General features: G+C 38.9%; 6 protein-coding genes and 1 long non-coding RNA gene across 9 annotated transcripts in view; 4 read left to right on the plus strand and 3 right to left on the minus strand.

The window, feature by feature from the left end:
- Window positions 1-3,840, plus strand: part of LOC104820911 — a 6,421-nt gene extending 2,581 nt beyond the window's left edge. Inside the window, exon 3 of the long non-coding RNA XR_772998.1 lies at window positions 2,492-3,840. This is a non-coding gene — a long non-coding RNA (uncharacterized LOC104820911). The remainder of the gene's footprint in view (window positions 1-2,491) is intronic.
- A 484-nt stretch (window positions 3,841-4,324) lies between these two features.
- LOC104820912 lies at window positions 4,325-6,137 on the minus strand. Its single transcript, XM_010551562.2, has 3 exons — window positions 5,664-6,137; window positions 4,997-5,234; window positions 4,325-4,727 (listed from the first exon to the last, which is right to left on the minus strand). Exons 1-3 carry the CDS (start codon window positions 5,958-5,960, stop codon window positions 4,576-4,578), a joined length of 687 nt encoding a protein of 228 aa, XP_010549864.1. The 5' UTR covers window positions 5,961-6,137; the 3' UTR covers window positions 4,325-4,575.
- A 1,098-nt stretch (window positions 6,138-7,235) lies between these two features.
- On the minus strand, window positions 7,236-9,766 carry LOC104820913 (protein TIPIN homolog). 2 transcript variants are annotated; one of them, XM_010551564.1, is made up of 5 exons: window positions 9,408-9,766; window positions 9,061-9,183; window positions 8,628-8,727; window positions 7,997-8,112; window positions 7,236-7,657 (listed from the first exon to the last, which is right to left on the minus strand). In XM_010551564.1, the coding sequence occupies exons 1-5, from the start codon at window positions 9,705-9,707 to the stop codon at window positions 7,433-7,435; spliced, it is 864 nt and encodes a 287-aa protein (XP_010549866.1). In that variant the 5' UTR covers window positions 9,708-9,766; the 3' UTR covers window positions 7,236-7,432. The 2 variants fall into 2 exon arrangements, with proteins under 2 accessions (XP_010549866.1, XP_010549865.1); XM_010551563.1 differs by having other exon boundaries at window positions 7,236-7,660.
- A 716-nt stretch (window positions 9,767-10,482) lies between these two features.
- Window positions 10,483-13,235, plus strand: LOC104820914 (receptor-like kinase LIP2). Its single transcript, XM_010551565.1, has 5 exons — window positions 10,483-10,724; window positions 10,830-10,993; window positions 11,166-11,358; window positions 11,478-11,872; window positions 11,971-13,235. The coding sequence occupies exons 1-5, from the start codon at window positions 10,607-10,609 to the stop codon at window positions 12,880-12,882; spliced, it is 1,782 nt and encodes a 593-aa protein (XP_010549867.1). The 5' UTR covers window positions 10,483-10,606; the 3' UTR covers window positions 12,883-13,235.
- A 135-nt stretch (window positions 13,236-13,370) lies between these two features.
- On the plus strand, window positions 13,371-14,654 carry LOC104820915 (CRIB domain-containing protein RIC4). Of its 2 annotated transcripts, none has more exons than XM_010551568.1 (3): window positions 13,371-13,827; window positions 13,923-14,036; window positions 14,269-14,654. In XM_010551568.1, exons 1-3 carry the CDS (start codon window positions 13,689-13,691, stop codon window positions 14,427-14,429), a joined length of 414 nt encoding a protein of 137 aa, XP_010549870.1. In that variant the 5' UTR covers window positions 13,371-13,688; the 3' UTR covers window positions 14,430-14,654. The 2 variants fall into 2 exon arrangements, with proteins under 2 accessions (XP_010549870.1, XP_010549869.1); XM_010551567.1 differs by having other exon boundaries at window positions 13,379-13,827; window positions 13,911-14,036; window positions 14,269-14,645.
- Window positions 14,655-15,863: 1,209 nt separating this feature from the next.
- LOC104820916 (probable tyrosine-protein phosphatase At1g05000) lies at window positions 15,864-17,366 on the plus strand. Its single transcript, XM_010551569.2, has 5 exons — window positions 15,864-16,012; window positions 16,361-16,454; window positions 16,594-16,642; window positions 16,762-16,805; window positions 16,899-17,366. Exons 1-5 carry the CDS (start codon window positions 15,864-15,866, stop codon window positions 17,157-17,159), a joined length of 597 nt encoding a protein of 198 aa, XP_010549871.1. The 3' UTR covers window positions 17,160-17,366.
- An 827-nt stretch (window positions 17,367-18,193) lies between these two features.
- Window positions 18,194-21,946, minus strand: LOC104820917 (histidine--tRNA ligase, cytoplasmic). The gene is made up of 7 exons (XM_010551570.2): window positions 20,520-21,946; window positions 20,172-20,351; window positions 19,771-20,028; window positions 19,538-19,672; window positions 19,155-19,436; window positions 18,931-19,071; window positions 18,194-18,755 (listed from the first exon to the last, which is right to left on the minus strand). The coding sequence occupies exons 1-7, from the start codon at window positions 21,870-21,872 to the stop codon at window positions 18,453-18,455; spliced, it is 2,652 nt and encodes an 883-aa protein (XP_010549872.1). The 5' UTR covers window positions 21,873-21,946; the 3' UTR covers window positions 18,194-18,452.
- Between the last annotated feature and the right edge of the window lie 157 nt (window positions 21,947-22,103).

Below are 22,103 nucleotides of genomic sequence, written 5' to 3' on the forward strand. Positions count from 1 at the left end.
TTTTTCTAATGTTAGGATTGTTCACACGTTTACCAAACATAAAGGACAATTTTATGTTCCATAGATGAACTATCTTCTCATGGTGATTTCTGTCTGAGTGAGATTTGGATTCAAGACCTCTCACAAATTAGGAAATGCATATGGAATTGTCATGGTAACTGTCATGATTATTACAACAATCCTCGTGAGCTTTATCATGCTCATCAAATGGAAGACGAGATTATTGTGGACACTAGTGTCCTTAATGGTTTTCGGGTCTATAGAGATGATTTTCTTATCATCCATGGCGTATAAGTTTTAAGACGATGGTTATCTATCTATTACTTTATCAACAATTTTGATGACAATAATGAGAATTCGACATAACGTTGGGATACTTAAGTATCAATATAGGTTCAGAGAGAGGTTTTTCTCCGATGTATTCACTTGAGAATTGGTTTAAAACCTTAATATCAAACGCACTTCAGACATCGTAATCTTGTATGTTGAGATGTGCCATGGTATCTATCCATTGATTTTACGATACATATCCAATGTGTTGCCTTTTCACTCGGCGTTCAACGTGGTATTAGTCTAGGCTTTTCTAGTGAGTCGAGTAACTCTAGAAAAACGATTTGCCTTTCGGTATATGGAGCCAAATGAGTTGATAGTGTTTCAGTGTGGTGTACAATATGGTTACAACGATGATATTATGATGGTGAGCGAATTTGAGCGAGAGCATGTATCACTTGAAAGAGTTTATTTGTCGAGAGGACTACATTTGTGGAGAAGAACCTCGAGATGAAGAAGAATCTGATGCTAGAAAACAATCTTGTGAACAACATGAGATAACATTAGAAGAAAAAATATGTGAAGATCAACATGTTTTTATTGAATATTATAGAGGACGATGGTGCTTTTTCAGAGAACATTCCGTTCATGCTACTGTAAAACTATGAGGATGTAATTGAAAAGAAAGAGAAACGGTGTGTTTTACTTGATGGGGAAACCAAAGGTGATATCATGTGAATTTATCAAGGCTCAAGAAGTTTGTTGTTTATAATTTTTACAACTTCTTGAAGAACAACTGCCTAGAAGGGGAGAAAATAATTAAATAAGTCCAACACTCCATCTAATAAGATGTAAAAATTAATTATTTTTCCCCTTCTCGGCAGTTGTTCTTCAAGAAGTTGTAAAAGTTATCAACAACAGACTTCTTGAGCCTTGATAAATTCACACGGTATCACATTTGTTTTCCCCATCAAGTAAAACACACCGTTTTCTCTTTCTTTTTCAATTACTTCCTCATAGTTTTGTACTAACAAGAATGGAATGCTCTCTGAAAAAACATCATCGTCCTCTATAATTTTCAATAAAACATGTTGGTCTTCACATATTTTTCCTTATAATGTTATCTCATGTTGTTCACACGATTGTTTTCTAGCACCGGCTTCTTCATCTCACCGTTCTTCTTCGCAAATGTAGCCCTCTCGTTAAATAAACTCTTTCAAGTGGTAATGAACTCTCTCAAATTCGCTCACCTCCATAATATCATCGTTATAACCATATCGTACACCACACTGAAACACCATCAATTCCTTTGGCTTCATATACCGAAAGGCAAATCGCTTTTTTAGAGCTACTTAACTCATTGGAAGAGCCTTGACTAGTACCATGATGAACACCAAGTGAAAAGACAATACATTCGATATGTATCGTGAAAGCAATGGCGAGATACCATTTGTCATCTCAACATACAAGATTCTGATGTGCGGAGTGCGTTTGACATTAGGGTTTGAGCCAATTCCTAGGTGAATCCATCAGAGAATAACCTCTCTTTAAAACCATACTGATGCTTAAGTATCCCAATGTAATGTCAAACTATCATTATTGTCATCAAAATTGTTGATTACATAATAGGTATATAACCATCGTCTTGAAACTTGTATGTCATGATAAGAAAATCGTCTTTATAGACCCAAACAACTTCAAGAAACTAGGATCCACAATACCCTTGTCTTCCATATGATGAACATGATAAAGCTCACAGAGGACTGTTGTAATAACCATGACAATTCCATGTGCATTTTCTAATTCCTCAGGGGTCTTGAATCCAATTGTTACTAAGATAGAAGCCACCATGATAATATATTCTCTGGAATATATGAGGGAAAAAGACTATGAAATGATGGGAAATACTCTCGATATCATGGCTTAGCTCGATAGATCGCCGGTGTTATCGCTTCCATGAGCTCACTAGACAACCACGTATCCGAACTTTGAAGTGGTTTAGTCGAGATGTCCCAGGCCCGACAGATGATCCAGAAACATGATGATCATTTCTACTAGACTTACATAGATCTCCCCTATTTTCTTGTTGTTTTATGTTAACCCCGATTTTGTTATGCTTTTACGGATTATTTTTGTTGTGTTTCTTTGGACTGCTTTATTGCTATGACTTGCATTGGATTTTTGCTTTATATGAGATATTATTTTAACTACGCGTTTCTAGCATATTTGGTTTTAATTGAGACATAGCAAAAACAAGCATGCAATTCAAAAGAAAAGACAGAGTAAAAGGAGAACACGAACAAACCCTGAAAGGAGAGACAACACACACGCGAACTATATTGAGCTAAGCTTTCTTTCTCTCCTATTTCATTATTGTTCTTTTATTACTTATTTCACATTTTATCGGTTTGAACCCCACCGGTGTGGATTGACACCGAGGACGATGCCAAATTCAAGTTTGGGGAAAGGTCTAACATAGAACAACTCCATTATTAGCAACTGAATTTCACGTTTCTATGCATTAGTGCATTTCAATTAAAAAATTTCAAAAAATTGCATAAATTTGCATTAGTTTCCCATTCTCATTTGCATATTCCGCATGACAGATGGCTTTAGAATTGCATTTACATAAGCATATAACTACGGTATATAGGTCACATGCATAGAAAATATTTTTGAGGGTGCTGGATAGACGACATATGAATGATATAGTAGAGATTATTTGATAGTTAGAACAATATGAGTGACATTAAATGGAGACAAAATCCTTAGCTGCCAATCATTACGTGGGACGAGAAAGCATAGTAGAATAAACTTGATTTCGTTCAATGGTACCAATAACTAGACAAGAATCTCGTTCTTGACATGAATTCGACCATTTATTCTCATTCTCTCTTTTTAGTGTATTTTTCTAGAGTTTTGCCCGAGGATAAACAAAAGTCTAAGTTTAAAAGAGTTGATAACATCAATTTTGCATGATATTTTTCTATTGTTTTAGTTACATTTTACCTCATATTTTATACAAAATTATGAATTAGATTACATTTTAGGCATAAATACCATTTTATTTGCTTTATGATGGAATTTCAGTTATATTTGCTTAATCGGACAAAAAAGAAGCAAAAACGGAGTTCGAGGAACTTATTGGACCAAGATTGAATGTCAAGGGAAGTGCGGGATGAGAAACATGCAAGGAATGGACGAGAATCAAAGTTCGAAGGCCATATCGAGCAAGCAACCTCTATATCGACCTTGGGAGATTCTCGATATCGAGCACACAATTCGATATCGGCATGGTATCTTGGCCTTGATATTGACCATACTCAAGCTTGATATCGACTAGCTCTTGTACGTGAGATCTTGCAGCTTGGATCCATATCCATCGAGATGAAAATATTGACCAGGTTTCGAGCTCGATATCGGTGTGATCCACTCGATCTTGAACTTTGATTGGCTGATGATTAGCTAGAAACATATTCTTTTATGTCATACAAGACGGGTCACACTATATTTATTTTTCTTGTGTAAAACATGTGTGTATATCTATATATATGAAGTAAATTAATACTGTGTTCCCTCTATCTAGTATGTGGTTATACCACCTAGTGAGATTTAATTAGAAAATGATATGATATATTAGTAAAATTATTACATAATACAACGTCGATAATAGTGTTACTAATATTTAAAAGAATGACTATTATTTATATCAAAACTAGCATTTGTTTTCATGTGACAAAACTATTATTAATTAGTTAAAAAAAACTAACATTAATTGATTATTCGGAATATGTTTGCCTGTTTGGCCCATTTTCTCCCATAAAGGCTAATTAAGGTAATATATATATATATATATGCAGTTGTTAATGTTTCATATTGTGCCTTTACATACATGCATATATATATATATATATGTGTGTAGCTATCATAGACATTCGCATTCCCAAGTATTTACATACATACGAATACATGTTGCACAAACCGAAGCCGAGTAGTTGTCCATTTAGTAGAAGAAGCAGAAGCAAAATGACCAAAGACAAACCAAGCCACATAATGCGCGATGATCAATATAAGGAAATATACATATATATATATACGTATATATATAACGTCATGGAAAAAGAGAGCTTACAATGAATGGCAAACCAAACGACAGAATTACAGCAGACAAAGTTCAAGAGGGATCTAAGACCCAAAACTTCATGCTTCCTGAGTGTTCGTTCTCAAATGGCATGCGCATTACACAAGTGACTGGAAAAGCAAAGCGGGGCGACGTGCAAGGGAGATTGTGGAACCTTTTTGTTTTCAGTTTAATGCGACCTTTACTTCCCGTTCATGGCGATGGCGAGTGAGAGAGTTTGCCGAAATTGCAGATCCCATCACTGAGAGTGATTGCTTCGCCATCCGCATGCCTCCTGTCGCTGTCAACCACATCGCCCAGAAAAACCCGATCCAACCTGTTGATCCAAAGGATACGAAAAAGATGAAGAAAAACTCAATGTTCCGTTTAGGTTCTGACAAATGTATGATGTTTGGATACGCAGCATTACTATCTTAAGAGTTCGGATCAGGCCATTCAAAGAGACAACACTGGCTTGTTCTTGGATCGGATTTCATTGAAACCTCTGTTCTTCTTATTAGACTTGTGTTGGTTTAAGTTTCCACGAATAGATCGTTAAGTTCTATCATAAACGAGAGATTAAGGGGGGGGGGGTGGTGGTGGTACCTGAAGCTATCAGAACAGATACAACGGCTGATATTGTTGCGACAGAGATGACAAATGCAGCAATGGATAAGGCCCCGATGTATATAGCGGTCACGCAGACAAAGAAAATGGCCAAAAACCCTCCAGCAGCGGCCAGAGAAACAAGGAGCGAGATTATGATCGCGTTGGCTGTCGCTGCCAGGAAGAAAAGCATGAATACAAGCAATCCCGTTGCGGTCAGAAGAAGGATGGTTCCAATCTGCGTCAGTTTCATGAGCGGACAAGAGTTAACTCTGGTTAAAGAGGTTTCCAACGGAGACGGATCAAACAGACATGACAGCAGAAAACATAACTCGATCCTATAGATTCTATGTTTTGAGCAAACTGTGTTTTGATCCATAGCAAACCTAAACCCAAGCAGAGCTAGACCCTTTTATCAGTTACCAATTCGCAGTTTTGAATCATTAACCAGTAGCATCTCTCACGTGAATTCCCATTCGGATCATGCACAGAACAATCACCAATGGCGGATTACAGAATCAACAGGACTTTTGGCAAGAACACAGAATATTCAGCAATAGGAGACTAAATCATCCCTTGAAAGTTGAAACAAGCAACAATCCGAAATCAATCGCAGAATCTGAAGATCCAATACAGAACCATTGAAGAAACTAAAAACCCTACTTACACTGACGACAAGCAGAGCACGGAGAGGGCTTCCTCTCCGAGTCCAGAGAAGAATTTCATGCGCAGTTTTTCTAGAAGCTTCTCGAAGGTCCTCGCCATTGTCGGCGAGAGAGTTCCTGATGCGTTGGAGCAGAGGGGTCGGCGATTTCGGATCGGAGAACAGAATCGAACCGATCGTACGACAGAGTACGGAGTAGAGACTCTTCTGTTCCGACAGGAGATCGGTTTTATTGCCGTTGACAACTTCTCCGGCATCGCCGCCGGTGGAAGTCGCCGATCCGTGCTCTTCTTGCACCATCACGAGGATAGTTCCTGACTTCCCTCTTTTGATCAGAAATCGAAACAAGAATTGGGAGGAAACAGCAGAAACCGACAATTTTGCGAGATTTGGTATTTGGGGTTTTGGATTACGTTTTAAGATTCGATTTGACTGAAGAAAGGTTGTGAAACCGAAACAGCTGTTCGAGTGCCGTTGGAGAATCCGTCACGCCCGACTCGTGGGCTAATAACCGGATTTCCGGCCCCATATTTCCCACACCATTTCTATTTTTCAATTTAATCTCTTACAATTGTTTTTTCACCTATCTATTTTTATACAATTGTCTATTTTGTTATTTAAAATCTAATTAAGTTATCAAAATCTCTTGTTTGATAGCTTTGAAATTTTTCTCTTATATACATATATAAACCATCTTTTGTAAAAAAAAAAAAAAAGTCTAGTTAGATTACGATTTAATTTACATTATTATTTATTTTTTAATATTGGTTTCTGCTCTCTCTCCGTAATTTAACATCAAATGTATAAAACAGAAAATACATATCAAGTAGTCTTCAAAAATATAAAAACTATATACATGAACAAACACACATACGTAAACGAATATAATATTAATAAGAAATCTTATAAATTATTTGGGTTTTCATATGTAATATTTTTATTTTTTAATAAAAATTTGTCTACAAGTTAATATGAAAATAAAATTTTGCGTTGAAACGAATTTTTTATTTATCGGATTGATTATAAATTGGTATATTTATAATTATAAAAGTTTCCTTGGGCCAGGTTGGGCTAAAAAATTAGGCCCGTTTAAAATGAGTGGCGTCGCAATACGAATCCCACGTGCACCATAGTCGCGTAATAGACACGCGCCCAATTTCCCTGTGCTATAGCCCGGGAAAATCAGCTGTTTTCGGCAAATCCTAGAATTCGACCGATACCAAGCGCGTGGGATGTGATATATCTCCGGGTTCTCCGTATCTTTTTTGCTGAGTTATTTTTTGTGCTGCCCTTGACAGTTATTTCTTATAATCTTAAAAAAAAAAAATCTTGTTTTTTCTGCTGCCTTTTTTTTTGGGATTTAACCGATATCACATGAAAGTCGACTGTATGTTTTAATAAATTATAATCGATTCATAGCTGTTATTAAAATTTTAAAATATTCTAATATTATATTTATATTTACTATCGCAGCCACTACCATCGATGCCACTAATGAACTTATTTAGGAACTGCATTATTTACTGTCGCAAAGATGTATACATATATATATATAAATGAAATCTACATATATGGTGCTCCAAAAGTTTTCCTTCCATTCTAAGCTGCTTCACGTCTGCGCTCAGCTTTTTTTAAAATGAGAAACAGTGCCAAAAAGAAACATAACATTTATAGAACTCTGCATCAAAATAGATGGTATAAGATATATGAAGCTTTTTTTTTTAATAACCCCAAAACATAAGAAGATACGGTGAATTTAGTGATTGAAGGAGCTAAACCCTTGGGGCCATGGAGCGAGCCTTTGCTCTCTCAAGAGCTTTTAACCTGTTCGCTTCCATCCGTGCTTTCTGCTCCTCGGTGATGCCTTGAGCTCTCTCCATTCCCTTCAACCCATTTCCCTCATCCATTCCCGCCGTCTCAGTTCTCTCGTTTGATCCATTACTCAACGGCTTTTCCCCGTTGTCATCTGCTTCTCCGTCTGAAGCCTGACGGGTATCCTGCTTCAGTTCACATCCATCAAAAATCACTTTCCCTTCAGTTTGATTCACACACAAAGGACAACACCACGGCCGGTGTTCTCTCCTTTGGTTGTAAAGTTGTCGTCTTAAAGGTAGTGCAATGCAAATACGAACCGATCTTTATAGAAAGCATAAAATCACTGGGAAGGGAGAGAGATCATGATCTGAACGTGGTTGTTACGGTACAGATGTAGTATTAGACTATTGCTGAATCACTCATTAAAACTGTAAGCTAGTATGCGTACTTAAAATAACCCTAAATGTATATTTTTTTCCCAGCGGAGAAGAGATGAAGAACAAGAATGAAGAATGACTTACATCCATAGCATTACCATATATCTCATTCAGCATAACCTCCTGAAAAGAATCAGGGTCAACACTATCTGATGGCCCATTCACAGGGTCATGACATGGCTGATCCAAGTCTTGATTACCTGCAACCGGTAGCAAATATATCTCTCAGGCTAGCGTTGATATGACTCAGAAGAACCAATATAAAAGTTTCCTAGTTTTGTAAAATCATGCAACAGCTTCGCGTGCATAATATCCTGAGTCCTGACCCTCAGTCAGGTGCCGATCCTTATCCATCCCTGAGTAAACTACGACGGCAAAAACACGTATCTCCAGACTGTTTAGTTGTTGCATTTTCACTGCCATCCAATCAGAGTATAGTTTTGCATTTCTAATTAAGAATGAGTGTAGCTTTTGTACTCATTCTTATCATTGTACTCGTCAATTTGTGGTAAATTATATATTGAGAACAAACCCCATAAGAATGAGTACAAAAGCTACAGTCATTCTTATCAGTTTTGCCCTCAATATATATTTTACCATCAATTGACAATACTAGCGTCGAACCTACACTAATACTTAAGTAGCCCACTATTTTCCAATATTAAGCAGCAGTCGGATGGAAAAAACACGGTGGAAAAGCAATGTGTTCATATACCTTGATCATCACAGGGAACGGTGTCTTCAACCGGATTTTCGTACAACTTCATAGGATCAACTCCGCTGGCAACCCTTTCTCTTAGTTCATTTACACATATCTAAAAGAAAGAAAGCATGGCAAAGAAGTTAAGATATACACCACATTCCTAAAAAGGATATCTACTCTTAAATCCCCAGGTAGTCTAAGCATGGCAATGGAGTTAAGATGAAGGTGTGGGGCAAATTAACAACACCGAGTCCTATCAGCACAATGATCACACACCAAAACAGGCAATAAGATCCTTGATTTCTAATAATTTAGGCCATTCAAGCTTCAGCACCAGTAAAAGCCTCCATTTAGGATTATGGAATTTCTTGACAATAGAGAACGTAAATCTTATTTAAGAAAAAAAATCCATTAATCAGATAGAAAAGACGAGCAAAGAAAGAACCTTCACACGTTTTGTGGCAGCGACTTGTTGAACCTTGTGAACAAATTGATCGAAAGAATAGTAAGGGAGTAAATGGGAGTGCCATTCACTGTACGATCGGATCAAGTTCCCCAAATCGCTTACCTATGAAACGTACACAGAAAATCATCAGAGAGACACCACAGACATGAGATTATTTTCCGATCGAATGCGCTTAGACGACACATATATCCAAAATCTCGATCTTCATAAGGGGGAATTGGCGAAAATGCCGAATCCGATTCTGGGTCAAGTGAATTGACGAGAAAGCGAAAAAATCATGTAAACGAACAGATTTAATCGGTAAGTCAAAGCAGGAAATGACTCACCTCTCGCCCCCGGCCGCGGTACTTGAAGGATCGAGGAAAATAGCGGAGAACGTAGCCGAGTCCATCGTCAGAGAGAAGCAAATCAGGAGTCAGTTTCGGTCTCGGCGTTCTAGTCTTCGGCACTTTCGCTTTCGGAACGGCGGAGGAGGAGGACTTCTGGAGGTCATTGCTAGGGTTTTGAGAAGAAGACGAGGAGGGATTGCCGGAATTGGGAGCAGAGGAAGGGCAATCACGGGACCAGTGGCCGGGACGGCCGCACTTGAAGCATCCAGTCGGAGCTGAATTCACGTTCGACGCCATTGTTGTTCACCTCCGATCACCGTGGACTCTTCCTCTATAAGACAGACATTAGGTCATTTTTTTCCCCTTCACCTTGAAAAATGGAGATTTCATTTTTGGCGGTTAATTTTCTAGGAATGGCGGGAAACTTAGATGTTCGAAATGGGCCGGACAGATAATGGGCCTCAACAATCATTTGTAGCCCAATAGCCTTAGATACACTTTGCTTGGCCTAATGGGCTTTGATATTCTTTTGCTATTTTTGCCATTTCTAATTTCTATAATTTTATGTGTCATCGTATCATTTTTCTAATTTAATTCTTTGTAAGATTTTTTGAAACGATATTTTGTTAAACAGTGACAATAAGGTAATAATAATTTCATGGAATTTTTTTTAATCATTTTATAAGCCAGCGAATACGTTAGAAAATCGATTTATTTATAATTTGTTTTTAAATGGAATGTGAATATATCGCATAAAAGAACTTTTCACAAAATGAGTTATATGTATTGGCACATACATATGTATGTATATTTTGCATGCATGTATTTATACTGATAGGACTTGACTTGGAAGAACAGATGTTGTCGTGTTCTGTTTTAGTCCCATGATTTACGTGAAAACCATTTTGTCCAAATCTTAAAATTAGGTTTTACAGGAAACGGATGAGAATGGTTCTCCATGCTTTTGGGAAGAGAGAGAGAGAGGATTGATCAAAGAAAAACGTCCATTAAAAAATCCCCCATTATTGTCGCAGAGTTCGTCAGAGATTTCACACACTTCAATTTAACTCTTTCCAATTATTGTTCCTTCTGCCCTTTAACGCGGGGGTCCTTCAAGAGATTGACCCCCCCGCCATTTCCGGCCTTCAATTCCATTCCCGACACCAAAAATCTCCCCTCCCCTTTTCGCTTTTCTGATGCAACTCACCATGAACTGTTTCCCCTGTTTCTCTTCCCAGAAGAGCAAGAAATCGCCGAGCAAACAGGACTTTGAATCTGAAGACGACAATGTGATCGAACCCAGACCACCTGCTGGTAAGTCCTTTGTTCATCATCAGATTAATGGGTTTGTTTCTCTTCGCATTTCCAGTTCAAGGTGCTCGACGAAATGCATCCATCCTACGTCTCTCTCTCTTGTAGGGAACAAGGTTGAGACAGAGAAGGTGGAGAATGTAAGAACGAACGTGAAAACATTCACGTTTCGTGAGTTAGCTACTGCCACGAAAAATTTCCGACAAGAATGTTTGTTGGGAGAAGGTGGGTTCGGAAGGGTTTACAAAGGCACCCTTCAATCTTCTGGACAGGTTTTCAACATTCTTCTTAATCTGTGCTTACATTCGTCATCATGATTTGGAAGGGTTTACAGACATTGGACATATATGTGTGTGTGTGTGTGTGTGTGTGTGTGTGCATTCATCGTCATGATTTGGATTCTGTGTTAATATATAGATTATCTGTTAATTGGTGGGAGTGTAGGTAGTGGCAGTGAAACAGCTAGACAGGCATGGATTCCGTGATGGGAACAAAGAGTTTCAAGGCGAGGTTTCAACCTTAAGCCAACTTGATCATCCGAATCTTGTCAAGCTTGTAGGCTATTGTGCTGATGGAGACCAAAGGCTTTTGGTCTATGAATTCGTCTCTGGAGGTTCTCTTCAAGACCATCTTCATGGTATCAATCAAGTTTCAACCTTTTTCGTTTTACAATCTATCAAATGAGTTCAGCTTCCTCAGATGTCTATTCCATTGAAGCATAAACAAAAGGGCCGAATGATGTGGCTTCTTTTGCAGATCCAAAGCCAAACCAGAAGCCGATGGATTGGATAACGAGGATGAAGATAGCCTTCGGTGCAGCACAAGGGCTGGATTACTTGCATGATAAAGTGAATCCACCTGTCGTATACCGAGACTTGAAAGCTTCCAACATATTGTTGGACGAGGAGTTCACCCCCAAGCTTTGTGACCTCGGTATCCATAAACTAGGGCCTGGCTCCGCCGACAGAACGGATCTTTCTTCCAGAGTAATGGACACTTATGGTTACTGTGCTCCTGAATACTCTCGAGGGGGCAGTTTCTCTATCAAATCAGATGTGTATAGCTTCGGAGTTGTGCTGCTCGAGCTCATCACTGGTAGAAAGTCCATTGACACGACCAAACCTAACGATGAACAGAATCTAGTTTCTTGGGTAGCTATGATCACTTTTCATTCTTTTGATTCTTGGTTGGTTCAAGCCTTTCATCACACTAGTAACATGATCTGGGCTTATGTTGTTGTCTTGAGCAGGCACAACCGAAATTTAAAGACCCGAAAAGATACCCGGATATGGCGGATCCTCTGCTCAGGAAAAACTTTTCGGAAAGAGGATTGAACCAAGCAGTGGCAATAGCGTCAATGTGCCTGCAAGAAGAAGCGGGTGCACGCCCTTTGATAAGCGATGTCATGGTTGCCCTTAGCTTCCTTTCGATATCTACAGAAGATGGTATTCCCACTGCGGTTCCCATCTTGTCTTTTAGGGACAAGAGTATGTCTCTTGCCTTGAGCCGTCATGATTCATTCTCTGTAACTTCTCGTTACACTCCTGATCCTGCAATGGAAGACAAACGTAGTGACTCAGATGAAGGGTCCTCTGTTCATCACGAATACACTCAGAGTCAGAGCGTAAGTAGGCACGGGGACGAAGATAGCGCAACAGATTCAGATGATGGGTCTGATTCCCATTCTGACGATGAACATGAAGACGAGGCACCCAATCATGGAAAAAGTGGGAAATCTTACCATTCGAGCTCAGGGGGCGAGAGAAGATCGGGTGATAACAAAAACGAGGCTCAGAGCTTGAGAATCAAGTACAGTTACAGCTCGGAGGAAGAAAATGGGAGGCTAAGCAACAAAAGCAGCCAGAAATCGAATGAGGAAAGCACTTCCTCACGATATGATAGCGATAGAGATGATTCGTTGAGGAAAGCGAGTGGCAGAACTAACAGCAGTGTTCTAAAAGACGACGAACATTTTCAACTTGAGCACACACAGAGCTCTAAATCTGACCACCGAAGTGTTTACTCGGATGATGATGATGATGACGACGACGACAGTGATGATGATGGTGGTGGTGGTGGTGATGATGACTCGGGCAAGGAAGGTGGCTCTTTGCACCGGAGCGTATCAGAGGCAACAACAGCTTCTTCTCGTCGAGACTGAAACAACATGATGGAAAGCCATAACCGAAGCTATACACACACACACACATGGATGGATATATACATATACACAGAGAGATATGAGAGGACTGAAGAACTTTTAAAACATAACATCTAGAGAGACGATGACGCCGGTGGGCTTATCCTGTTATCTGAAACACATTTCCAGAGTCAGTAACGATTGTTTTCTGTCGTTATGTCTGAAGCTTGTCTGATGCATGGGAACAAAAAAAGCTGCGCATGTGAAAACACAGATGAGCATCTTGTACAAGATAGTGAATCTTGTTGCAGTTGATGTAACATATGTAATTTCTCCAGATTTCTTTCAAAAAGACAAATTCTAAATTTGATCAAGTTGTGGTGTATATCTCTCTCTCTCTCTCTCTCTCTATATATATATATATATATATATATATGTACAGTCCAAGTAAAATAAAAATTCACCAACCATATGATCAAATCTCACATGTAAAACTTAGCTTAGGCGTATATTATTCCAAGTACTCCACCAACCTGCGGTTGAGACCGTAAAGTGCCATTTTCTTCTCTACCGAAAACCACAAAATCTTAAGCACACGTAAACATCATTGTAACTTCGCAGCAAAGGCAGCATCGAAAGAAACACAACACTTGAGTGGTAAATGATTAAAACTAATCACGACCCATTAAACCCTTTTGGTTGTCCTGTCTCTTTCTCTCTTCTTACACACACACACACACATACATACATGTGTATGTGCTTATATATATAGGATTCGAGGGTGTAGCTTCAAACCCTAGCTAGAGTTTGATTTGGTGAGAGGAACAATGAGAGATCGAGTGGAAAGATTTGTTGTGCTTCCGTTCTCTGTTGGGTGCGTTTCTGAATCAAGCGTTGCAGTCGCTGCACTCTGCGACTCCCATAAAAGATCATCCAAGTCCCATTCCGTCACTTCTCCTCCTCAAGGTATCCATCAATCAATATAGATATATACACATATATATTGTATATATAATCACATATATATCGGATTGATTTATGTTGAGAAGAGATTCGTGAAGAGGAGGAAGAGAACATGAAGAACGTATTCAAGTACCTATCGGTTTCGAAACCCGAAATCTCGACGGGCATTCATCGTCTTTTCAAGAGCTTCAAGACCGTTTCTCAGCTCTTCGGTACGCTTTTCTTCTTCTTGTTATTTTTATTTGACGGAAACTTGTTTAAAAGAATGAGTCACGAGAACCTCGTCGTGATATCTACGGCATGCATGAACTATACGTGCATCGATAAAGAATGCGTACGGTGGAAGGAAACAAACTCATTCGTGTAGAAATTAATTGAATACGATGTGATGATGATGATGATGGTGATGGGTGTATATATGTATATGTGTATATATATGTGTAGCGTACAAGGAGGAGGAGGAGATGGTGGAGGAGTTGGGGATGGAGATCGGGATGCCGACAAACGTGAAACACGTGACGCATATCGGTTGGGAGAACACATTGACACTTGGTCCCGACGGCAGAAACTGGGAAGATCTCATCTCCCCCGAGTTTATGCCCTAATCCTACTACGTAAATATTATACGCCTGAATCTATATATATATATGTATCCATTCATACTTATCCACGCGAATGTATGTATGTATAGATTGCTATTGGGATAAAATGGTCTATATTCTGGTCATGTTGGATTCATGAGGATTGTTTTAAATCCTTGTACGTAGTCCATTAATTAATGTGTTATTATTTGTTTGAATCATGCATCTCATTGAGCGGTTTCTTCTTGAGTTATTTTCTGCGTTCAATTAATTAATTATTTATTGAAAACTAAATAGAATTACTTAATATATATATATATATTGAGATAAAATTAATTTAACTGCTTTAACAAAAAAACAAAATTAACTGGTGATAAGATAAGTAACGAACATAACCGGATTCTTCTTGATTTGACACAATCTTAAAAGTTACGAGAGATTCCGAAGATATTTTATTATAAACGAATAAATTAAATCTTATCAACATTAATAAACACAACATAATCACATGTTAAACCTTCATTAACGTTACTAAAACCGATCCTTAATAATCGGATATTTCAGGAAGTTGCTGTTCCACCAAATCCGAATCAAGAACTAAACGGAGATCACAACTTCCTGTCATTCGGTTAACGCCGTTAAAACCATATAATACAATTTTATTAATCTATTCATCTTAAAAAGTATAGATTAACTTGTATCTATACAAATCAGAATAACTTTTATCTTTTAGACACATGGAAACATATCATATTTATTAATCTACCAATCTCAATAATAAATTAATAATATAAAATATATTTGCATTAGATTGAAAATAGATACAACAATAAAAAATTATAGATTTTTATATTTCTATCAATATGTAAATTAATTTAGATTCGTTGGTAATCAATGTTTATCTGAATTATTTTACAAGGTTAATAATTTTTTAAAAATTAAAAAATAGAACATTGTTCGGCTTTAGTTATTGATTTCGTAAAGAGAATGATGACTCCACCGTTTTAGAAATTCAGAGGATTTAGTTATCGCGGTCTAATCAGAACCAACAACCCCGTCAGAAGTGACACGTGTCACGATCAGGTAGATCCAAAAAATTAGTATATATAAAAAATTCCCGGAGGAGCAAATAAAGCGAGAGAGAGAGAGGGGGGAAGGGGAAGAAGAGGAGGAAGAATCCAACAAACAGTAAAATGGCGGTTTGGTGCTTTAGCCAAATCGGAGATAAACCTAAGATAACTCCTAATTCAATCCAAAGTCTCTTTCCATGTCTCCTTTTTTGATTAGAACTAGGAAAAAAATCACCCATCGATCCCTTTTAAAGATCCCCTTTTCGATTTCTTCTTCCCTCTCTCAATCTCAATCTCAATCTCTCTCTCCTTTTCTCTGTTTTTGGGTTCTAAGAGTATAGAAACAGTAATTGATCGGAGGCTCCGCGGAGAATTCTCGTCGGAGAAGATGGGTTTCATTGTGGAAGAGAACGAAAGCGACGGGCTTCTCGTGCCGCCATTGAATTTCTCGATGGTTGAAGACGGCATTTACCGATCCGGGTTTCCCGAGCCTGCTAATTTCAGTTACCTTGAAACCCTAAATCTTCGATCCATCATGTAAGCATAAACTCGTCTTCCTTTTTTAATTTTGTTTCGTTTCTTTTCGATACTGGGTATTTTGTTCGAGCATTGTTCTTCTTTAATCGCATTACGATCATGATTTTCCTGAATATACATCTGAAAGCGATGAGTTTGACTACGTCTCTCTCTCTCTTTTTTTTTTTGGTTGAATGGAAGATTCAGAATTTGATTATTTTTTTAAACATACGTCGTTGAATTGACTGCAGAAGATTTGATGTCTCTTTTCTATCCCCAATAAAGCAAAAAAGATTTGATCTTCAATATTTTCATGGGGAAAAAATGGAAGTGGTAACGAGATTTCTTGGTTGGATTTCTGCAAAACAGATATATGTGCCCTGAGCTATACCCGGAGGAGAACTTGAAGTTCCTGGAGTCCAATAACATTAAGCTTTTCCAATTCGGAATCGAGGGCAAAATGGTATATCTTTCTCATCTTTTCTTTGAGATTCTGCATATATTATATGATTAAGACAAAACTCGATTGTGGGTCCGTTGCCTCTTTTGATCAAAAGCAATTTAAGAATATGCGTTCACTTGGTTACTGATATCACTGATAGGATCCGATGCCAGAGGACACAGTCATGGATGCTCTGAAAGTCCTAGTTGGTAAGCAAGCAAGCAAGCAATCAGATTCAGACATGGTTCCTTCAAAACACAACATACTTTTTTTCAGATGTTTTTATGGTCTCTTATGTAGACATGCTTGCTTGCTTGCTTGTTTGCAGATGTAAGAAATCATCCTGTTCTCATCCATTGCAAGCGTGGCAAGGTATAACATGCCTTTCTTTTTGGTTTTGTAATTAGCTGTTGGCTGTGTGATTACATGGACTCATGTTGCGTTTTGTAAACTCCGTGAATGCAGCACAGGACAGGTTGCCTGGTGGGTTGCCTGAGGAAAGTGCAGAACTGGTGCATATCTTCGGTGTTTGAGGAATATCAGAAGTTTGCGGGGCTTAAGTCGAGGAAAACCGATTTGAGGTTCATCCAGAATTTCGATATATTGGTTTTGAAGCAGTGTCTCTACAGCATAATGTACCGTTACCATGGTTACGGCCTGAAGAAGAGACGGTTGCTCTATGACGAGGAAAACGTCCAGAAGGCACAACAAGCCGCCAAAGTTTAGGAATGGCTGCTGAGCTTCAGAGGATTAGTTGGGTTTTCGTTTAGATCTTATTTTTTCCTTCTTCTTCTTCTTCTTCTTCTTCTTCATTGGTTGGAAACATTTATCAGATTCTTATTCTAGCATTAGCTTATACTCCCCCAAATTATACAGAGGATTCTTTTGCAGGATTTAGAATTTTGTGTTCATAGAGATTTCGATTTTGACCTTGACCCCAAAAGCATCCCTGGCAGAGAGTCGGTATTCTTTCGGTTGATTGATGGGTCACGCCCCACTTAGTCGTTTAGTGATAATGTGATTGTACAAACATTGAGAGAGAGAGAGAGAGAGAGAGAGACTCTCTCTCCTTTTGCCTTTCAGACAACAACTAGGCAGTGCCTTCCAAAGTCGAGCACTTTTGGAATTCAACAGCAGCCAAGTCTCTGTCTTTTGTTTTCTTTGGAATCAGCATGCAATTATATAATAATAGCATACCAAAAAGTTGAAGATAAATTATGCAATTTTAGTGGTCAAGAACACGTGATATATATGTATATATATATACACGTGTGTGTGTGGTCTAATTCGAGGGGAAGGAAGAGATTAAGGTTTTGGACGTGGAATTATTAGAGTTTTCGTGTTTGGGTTAAAAGAAATTTAAGAATAGACTGCTTGCTCTGTTGTCACTTTCAGACGCCCATTGTTGACTCCTAGAGATTCCGAACCGCTCACTTTCAAATGGCGGAATCTATATATATATATATATATATATATATATATATATATATATATATTTATCCACTTGCCTTCTTTAGACTCTAACTCTATTTTTTTCTTCTCAAAACTAAAATAGAAAAGGCAAAAAAGGCTTTAGACATAAAGCACACGGTGGGAGAGTCCGGTTAATAAAAGATCCGGTGGGTCCCACGCGAATCATGTCAGAGTCCACGTCACCCCGCCCCTGGCAGTTCATGGGACATGGGGTATGGTTTCGTTTAGAGTTTGTGTTAAGCAAAGCCCAAGTTTCCAAACATCTTAATTCTATTATGCATCCCATCCCTCAATCTCTTCTTGGACTATAACATAAACGTAAAATATTAACAAACAACAGCCATATCGCGAGACGGAGTGACGTCATCATGCCACGTGTCGGAATTCTGACAAACTCGCCAAAACCCTTCTTAACACGAAATACGTCACAAGTCTCATAAAAATGTCTCGGCAGCTGTAGTTCCAATACAGACAAGACCCAAATTGAAACAGAACAAAAGGATTTAAAAGTATTCATGTTAAAAAAAAATCAGCTTCACGAAGTTTTTAAGGGTTCAGCCGTTTAGATAGTTCTTGGACAAAACTGCTTCTGGGAACTTCCTCTTCGTTGCCGGATTCCATGTTCTTCAGTGTCACGACACCTTCAGTGAGTTCCCGGTCACCGACGATCACCATCCACGGGATTCTTGATTCTTTTGCACGGTCAAAGTGTTTTGCTCTCCTCTTGGTGACTAGGTACTCTGCCTTTATCTTTGCCGCCCAAAGCTGACTTACCAATTCTGCAGCTTCAGATAATTTATTCTCTACCATGATGCTAACCAACGCCTGTGTTTCTGTCGGTCGAATTATCTGATTCCATTTTCAAAAGGGTTGTCAAAACTTTTGACACAATTTAGTCAATAGTGTAGCAAGTACTTGGAAGTGTAACTGTGCAACGTGTGTATAACTCTATGGAACTGTGACATAGTTGTGTCAGATAAACTGTAAAAACTACGAAAGGGGACGAAGCAAGTTTGGAAGTTACCTGATTTTGCTGCTTGTGAAGTTCTTCCATTATGTTAAAGACTCGCTCAATGCCAAGGCTCATGCCCACGGCAGGAACTTGCCTCGTTCCAAACATTCCTATAAGGTTGTCATAACGTCCACCAGCACCTATTGATCCAACCTGTAGAGATTTTCCATAACTCTAATCGTCAACAATGGCGGTTTTTATGACTTTTAAGGTAATCGAGAATTGCCGGATTTTACCTGAACTCCACCTTTGAAGACAGCTTCAAAGATTACGCCGGTGTAGTAATCAAGGCCTCTGGCAAGACTCAGATCAAAAACCACTTTGTCACTGCAGTTTGACCTTTCAAGAGCTTCGAACAGAATGCTCAAGTCTTCAAGAGCCTCTGTTGACGATTTGTTAGCCATAAATTCACTCCCTTCTTGTTTGAGCTTTGTGAGTAGTTCAATAGGTCGCCCCCTCTCCTTAACAAAACCACCGATTCTGTCCGCTGTCTCGGTGGATAAGCCCTTCTCTTCCACCTAAAGAATATTTGTGGAGAAATCAGTCAACCAGAAATATCTTGGAACCAACAAAAAAAAAGAACTTTGCAAAAGCTATAGATGATCACAAAGATTTTTACCATTTCCTTCTTTACTTGCTCAAACGATTGTTTGTCTAACTTGTCAATGCTGGAACAGATGGTTCTGAATTTTTCAGAGGGTACCCCACATATTTCAAGCATCCCATCGAGTAACCTCCGGTGATTGAGTTTTACCTATCCAATGAAACGGATTTACTCTTCACCTCTATACACAGCCTAGGAGAGTCGAGGAGAAATCAAAATCAGGAACAAAACAAATGATATCTCGTTACCTCATAGTCTCCAATATTAAGCTCATCAAGCAGTTCTGTCAAAATCTTGACAATCTCAAAATCTGGTCCCATCCTTTCAAATTGACCAGCAATATCTAAATCACATTGATAAAATTCTCTGTATCTTCCTTTAGATGGATTATCCCTTCTGTACACCTTCGCAATTTGGTACCTTTTGAATGATGTGAGACCATTCATAGCAACATACCGGGCAAATGGAACAGTTAAATCATATCGTAAAGAACAAAGCTCTCCTCCCTGTGAAATATGCATGAGCATGCCATTATTAGAAGCGAGAAGACATTACCTGAGGATTTTCCCATCCACTAATCGGCTTCTTGATAAAACAAATTGACACTATAACGCAGCTCGTTGATTGTTTGCAAAAAAAAAGGACTTACCTGGTCAGCAAGATCGTAAATCAACTTCGAATCTTCTCCATACTTTCCCATAAGCGTCTCTCGCAATTCAAAAACAGGAGTATCAAGGGCAGTTGCACCATGCCTCTTGAAAACCTCTTGTATGATTGAAAATGCTCTTTCTCTGACTGTCATTTGCTCTTTTGCAAAATCACGTGTACCCTATCAAGGATTACAGAAATGATAAAGCATTGGAGTTCCAGAAGCTTTGACACAAGTAGGGATTATTGAGGTCAAACTATTATGCCTTTTTATTTTAACTGTAACCTAGCTTTCTAAGAAAAGGGCTAGGCAGAATACAAGGCATCTCAATTTGGTTTCTGTAATTACCTTTGGAAGCTTGGGAAGTCTCCTGCTTTCATTGCTTTCTACAATTTCCTTTACTTTCTCTAAAAAGCTATCAAAGCTGTGATCCTCGGGGTTCAAAAGAAGTAAGATTTGCTCCACCCATATCTTCCACGATTCCACCTGATCACCAATTGTCTCTTTATTGAGCAGTCTTTCTTTGATAAATTGGACAATTACGCTGGTTCCCTTCCCAAGAACTGCCTTTTTCTCATTCTTTTTCTTCTTGTCACTCTTCTTAGTTGTTTTGGAGTCCTCTCCATTAGCATCTGCACCCTTCTGACTCACCAATTCTCCCCCTTCAAGGGCAAAAAATGCAGCCACTGCTTCCCAACTAACAAGTTTCCACACAATTCCTAGAAGCTCATTCACTTGGTGAGCAAATTTGCAGTAGTCCTCTTCAAAGAGGGCACTATATGCTAACTTATGGGCATCCTTCAGCATACTGCAATCAAGGCCGCTCTTTTGGAACAAACCCATCAAGTCATTCCTAAGGGCCTCATTTTCAATAGACTCAAATACCAGTTTGGAACGAAGGAGGCAACACTCTCCCAAGTTCTTGATCGCCACCGACAAGGCCGACAATGCTGTTCCCAATGCCTCTCCTGTCCCAGAGTCTCCGGACCCACCACTTTTCCCTCCTTTAACACCAGAATTTAGCTCAATCCGAGCAACAGCATGGACTTGTTTGACCATATCCCGGAATCTCCCATGGATTCTCGGAATCTTCGAAATGGCTCCATTTTCCCTCTTCCCGGCAAATTTGGACCCGTTCAACAAAACCTTCAGATCACCAGCAACTGCAATGGCTTCTTTGTCGCCATACCCATCTCCTGAATCCAAGGAACTAAAGCTCGATACGTCGCTCTTAGTGGCTTCACAAGACAAGGCGGCAACAGCGTCCACAATCTGGGACAAGGCCGCCGATTTGTGATCAACAACAGAACAAATCCCGATCAACGGAGCAAATGCATTCTCCAACACAGTACATTCCCCATCGGTCACATCAATTCCGCCGAAATTAAGGGTTCCAGCTTTCGAATTCAGACTATCCGATAAGGAAACCGGAAGAACCGTACGGATGGAAGACAAAGAAGTCGACAAGAGAAGCTTGTTTAGGAGAACAACCAGAGAAGCGCGGAATTCCTCGATCGTTAGGGCTTGTGGGAAAGCGAAAGAGGTCGACTTTGTAGGTTGAGGTTTCGCGGAGGAGAGACGATCGAACGCAGAAGAGTCGATTCGTACCTGAGAGACAGCGGAAGCTACCTTGTAGACAGATGAAGAAGACAGAGAAGAGCCTTTACCTCCGAGAGTGATCGACGATCTCTCCGCCGCCATTTTTGGAAGAGAGAGCTTCACCCGAGAGGAAAACGCAGTTAGGGTTTCTAGCTGTTATCCGACGCGCGTGAAACATGAAAGTTAAAACGCATCGAAACATATGAATGTATTCACGTCAACATTGGAATTTCCTTTTTTTTTTTAATCCCAAAAAAAATATTTAAAATTTTATTGAAATTAGTTAGATTTTATTGAGTCCGATATTAATTTTTACTTTATTTGAAAAAATAT

The sequence above is a fragment of the Tarenaya hassleriana genome, unplaced genomic scaffold (genome assembly GCF_000463585.1).
Source record: "Tarenaya hassleriana unplaced genomic scaffold, ASM46358v1 Cleome32, whole genome shotgun sequence".
Taxonomy (NCBI): Eukaryota; Viridiplantae; Streptophyta; class Magnoliopsida; order Brassicales; family Cleomaceae; genus Tarenaya; species Tarenaya hassleriana.